Genomic DNA, 5,000 nt, shown 5'->3' on the forward strand with positions numbered 1-5,000 from the left:
GTAATAGGCATAAGATAAGGTGGCATTAGTGCAGGTAGGACAAGACTGGTTGCACTAGCGGTGCACTAGCGGTACACTAGTGTAGTCCATGCACAAGGGGTGAGCAAGGGGGAGAGAGTCAATTGACTACAGTGGGCTTGTTCAAGAGTGATCGCCTGGGGGAAGTAGCTGTTTGTTAGTCTCTGAGTCTTGGCCCTAAGACTCCGGAAGAGGCCTCAATTACACACTGTGTAGATTAGGCTGTCATTACCAACTCAACAAATTAAATTCAATTTAATATTATGTAATATTTTTCTCTTGATACTTACAAACTCCCCAGTCCCTGACAAACATACCCATAACATGATGTAGCTACCCCTACTCTTCACACGAGAGATGGTGCGGAAACTGCATTGCTTGTGCTGGGTTTAATGCTTTGTCGTAAAACCAAATAAACATTTCCAGCCACTTTCTTTGCTATCACTTGAATTCATTGTTGCAAACACAATTATGGATATGAAATTATTTGCCATTAAGTGATTATCTTTGGCCACTTGGTTATAGACCAATTTTGTAGAGTGACTGAGATGATGTCCCATCGACTGTGTCTCCCCCAAGTCTCCCCAAGGCCTCAGGGTTGCATTCCTGAGCAGTTTTGTTCATCTCTATTTGCTCGGTTTGTAATCTCATAGCAAAGGGTGTGAATACTTACAGTTAGGTCTGGAAATATTTGGACAGTGACACAAATAACTTTGGCTCTGTATGCCACCACAATAGATTTGAAATTAAGCAGTTGAGATGCAATTGATGTGCAGACTTCCAACTTTAATTTAAGGGGTTGAACAAAAATATCACATGAAACGTTTAGGAATTGCAACCATTTTTATACACAGTCCTCTATTTTCAGGGGCTCAAATGTAATTGGACAAATGAACATAATCATAAATATAATGCTTTTTTTTTGTTGAGGATCCTTTGTAGGCAATGACTGCTTCAAGTCTGGAACCCATGGACATCACCAAATGCTGTGTTTCCTCCTTTGTGATGCTTTGCCAGGCCTTTACTGCAACTGTAGACCTTCAGTTGTTGTTTGTTCGTGGGTCTTTCTGCCTTTAGATTTGTGTTCAGCAAGTAAAAAATGCATGCTCGATTAGGTTGAGATCAGATGATTGACACTATAATACATTATCCACTTCTTTGCCTTAAAAAACTCCTGGGTTGCTTACACAGTATGTTTTGGGTCATTGTCCATCTGTATTGTGAAGCACCATCCAATCAACTTTGCTGAATTTGTCTGAATCTGAGCAGACAGAATATCCCTAAACACTTAAGAATTCATCCGGCTGCATCTGTCTTCTGTCACATCATCAATAAACACTAGTGACCCAGTGCCATTGGAAGCCATGCATGCCCATGCCATCACACTGCCTCCACCGTGTTTTACAGATGATGTGGTATGCTTCGGATCATGAGCCATTCCAAACCTTCTCCATACTTCTTTTCTTTCCATCATTCTGGTACGGGTTGATCTTAGTTTCATCTGTCCAAAGAATGCTCTTCCAGAACTGGGCTGGATGTTTTTTTGCCAAAGTCTAATCTGGCCTTTCTATTCTTGAGGCTTATGAATGGCTTGCACCTTGTGGTCAACTATTTGTATTTGCTCTCATGAAGTCTTCTCGTTATGGTAGACTTACGTAGATAATGATATGCCTACCTCCAGGAGAACATTCTTCACTTGGCTGGATGTTGTGATTTTTTTTTTTCTTTATCATGTAAAGGATCCTGTGATCATCCACCACTGTTCGTGGATATCCAGGCCTTTTTGTGGTGCCGAACTCACCAGTGCGTTCTTTTTTTCTCAGAATGTACCAATGTATCAATGAAGTGTTGATTTGGACCCTCCTATATTTCCCGCTATCTCTCTGATGGATTTATTTATTTTTGCAGCCTAAGGATGGCCTGTTTCACTTGCATTGAGAGCTCCTTTGACCACATATTGTGCATTCACAGCAACAGCTTCCAAATGCAAATGCCACACTTGGAATCAACTCAGACCTTTTACCTGCTTAATTGATAAAGAAATAACACAGGAATAGACCACACCTGTCCTTGAAACAGCTTTTGAGTCAGTTGTCCAATTACTTTTGGTCCCTTAAAAAAGAGGGGGCTACATATTAAAGAACTAAACCCTTCCTCCAATTTGGATGTGAAGACCCTCAAATTAAACGTTAGGCCCATATTCATTACATAACTGTAACTTCAATATGTTTTGGTAAACAGCTAAAATAACAACATTTCTGTCAGAGTCCAAATATATATGGACCTAACTGTATATACATGAGGTCTCTCTGTATTTCAATCTTAATACATTTGCCTTTAAAAACGTGTTTTCGCTTGGTCATGCTGTGGTATTGTGTTTGGATTGATGGCAAATTCAATTAGAAATGTTTTTATTTAGTGTATAATACAACAAAATGTGGAAAAAGTGAAGAGGTTTGAATACTTTCCAAAGGCACAGTATATACCTGTATATACCTGTATATCTGTATAGCTTGTATGAAAATAAAAGGCAGTGACAAGTTCTGCTTTTAAGGAATCTTTTACTCAGTGTGATCAGGCAGCAGAGCAAGTGAGCCAAGAACTGATAAGTCAGCCCAACAGTCTAAATCTTACATTCCACTCTTTTATGTTTTCATTGAAATAACATTCCAACAATTGAAAGGTACACTCTTCATCTGGACGTTTGCACTGTCTTTGCTGATGCATCATTACTCTGCAGCAGATGAAACATGGATGTGTTCCTCTGCGTTCCTCCTCCACTCTGACTTAGCCTGCAGTGTTTGGACAGCTTGAACATGTTTTGGTTTTCAGTCCGTAGAGCCAATCAGGGGTGTAATCGTGTCACCCTGACCTCCTCAAGCTGCCTGCTGATTGGTCCAATACACACATGCTCTCATTGTAACTTCCAAAAATAGATTCTGTTTATGATGCAGTCCAGGCTCTGAGATTAGGGCTGAGTTAGGGTTAGGGCTGAGTTAGGGTTAGGGCTGGGTTTGGGTTAGGGCTGGGTTTGGGTTAGGGCTGGGTTAGATTAGGGCTGAGTTAGGGTTAGGGCTGAGTTAGGGTTAGGGCTGGGTTAGATTAGGGCTGAGTTAGGGTTAGGGCTGAGTTAGGGTTAGGGCTGGGTTTGGGTTAGGGCTGGGTTTGGGTTAGGGCTGGGTTTGATTAGGGCTGAGTTAGGGTTAGGGCTGGGTTAGGGTTAGGGCTGGGTTAGGGTTAGGGCTGGGTTAGATTAGGGCTGAGTTAGGGTTAGGGCTGGGTTTGGGTTAGGGCTGGGTTAGGGTTAGGGCTGGGTTAGATTAGGGCTGAGTTAGGGTTAGGGCTGGGTTAGGGTTAGGGCTGGGTTAGGGTTAGGGCTAGGGCTGCTTTAGGGTTAGGGCTGGGTTAGAGTTAGTGTTAGAGACAGAGACTGGGTCCTAACCCTAGACCAGGCTCTGCCTCTAACCCTAACATGGCACAGAGGATGTTATAACGCCACAGAGGATGTAATAGCACCACAGAGGATGTTATAATGCCACAGATGATGTTATAACAGTGTTATTAAGGTTAATAGTTGTGTTGCGTGTGTGCAGGAGGGAGGCCCAGCTGGATGTGGAGGGGCAGTTCCTGGTCAGAATCATCTATGAAGACGCCAAGACGTATGACCTGGTGGCTGCAGCCAGTAAAGTCCTCAGTAGGTCACCCTAACCCTAACCTCCCTCTACATAACCTGCCTCTACTAACCCTACCATACCTCTACATAACCTGCCTCTACTAACCCTAACCTGCCTCTACATAACCTGCCTCTACTAGCCCTAACCTGCCTCTACATAACCTGCCTCTACTAACCCTAACCTGCCTCTACATTACCTGCCTCTGCTAACCCTAACCTGCCTCTACATAACCTGCCTCTACTAGCCCTAACCTGCCTCTACATAACCTGCCTCTACTAACCCTAACCTGCCTCTACATTACCTGCCTCTGCTAACCCTAACCTGCCTCTACATTACCTGCCTCTACTAGCCCTAACCTGCCTCTACATAACCTGCCTCTACTAACCCTAACCTGCCTCTACATAACCTGCCTCTACTAGCCCTAACCTGCCTCTACATTTTACATATACCGGTACATTTTTGGCATTTAGCAGAAGCCTTTATCCAAAGTGACCTACAACAAATACATTTGTTTAAGTAAGTGAATCATCTATCCATTAGTGATCATAAGAAAAACAAATCTATGCTGGACCAAGGTGCATTGGCATTCACAATTCTAGAAGGAACTAGGAAGGATCAATTTTTAAATGTATTTTATTTTATTATTTACAGTACAGAAACTGTACAGGGAGTAGTGGGGATGAAGAGGTCTTTAGGAGGGACAGTCAAGATGTAGCCTAAAGAGATGGGTATTCAATCTATGGCAGAAGACCGGTAGTGACTCTGCAGTCCTGACAGCAGTGGGAAGCTCGTTCCACCACCGGGGCGACAGGACAGTGAAAAGCTGTGACTGAATAGTGCGATCCTCTCCCTAGTCCTCTCCCTAGTCCTAACCCTAGTCCTAACCCTAGTCCTAACCCTCCCTAGCTGCCTCTAATCCTAGTCCTAAACATAGTCAGAAACAGAGACTTTTGGCAATTTTTTATAGCAAAGCATATCTATTGATAATCTGACTCCAATGTAATTATCATTATATGCAAAGAATTGTTGAGTTTATGCTGATTTAGTGTTAATGTTACATTCTAAGAGAGAGAGAGAGAGAGAGAGAGAGAGAGAGAGAGAGAGAGAGAGAGAGAGAAGAAGAGAAGACCTCAGGTCATTCAAAACAATGCTACTCACATCATGATGAGAACCTCACAACAGGACACAGGACAGAGAAATAATGTTTCCTTTGCCTGTTATGTAGACTAGGAGGACTAGTAGGAGACCAGGGAGACGTTCAGTTTGACACTTCAGAGAGCTCATAGCCATTTGTCATATCGGGGGAAG

At 42.8% G+C, this 5,000-nt stretch overlaps 2 protein-coding genes across 2 annotated transcripts in view; both read left to right on the plus strand.

Moving 5' to 3' along the window:
• gucy1a1 (guanylate cyclase 1 soluble subunit alpha 1) overlaps positions 1 to 3,726 on the plus strand; it is a gene marked incomplete at both ends in the record, with an annotated part of 27,591 nt that extends 23,865 nt beyond the window's left edge. Inside the window, one exon of the mRNA XM_080534668.1 lies at positions 3,612 to 3,726. Within this exon, the coding sequence (XP_080390794.1) occupies positions 3,612 to 3,726 (115 nt within the window). The remainder of the gene's footprint in view (positions 1 to 3,611) is intronic.
• The window catches only part of LOC308161191 (histone H3.2), a gene marked incomplete at its 3' end in the record, with an annotated part of 320,132 nt that overhangs the window by 127,581 nt on the left and 187,551 nt on the right, over positions 1 to 5,000 (plus strand). The gene's annotated exons all lie outside the window — the stretch shown is intronic.

This window comes from Nansenia antarctica, assembly GCF_963989245.1.
Source record: "Nansenia antarctica genome assembly, chromosome: 6".
Classification (NCBI taxonomy): Eukaryota; Metazoa; Chordata; class Actinopteri; order Argentiniformes; family Microstomatidae; genus Nansenia; species Nansenia antarctica.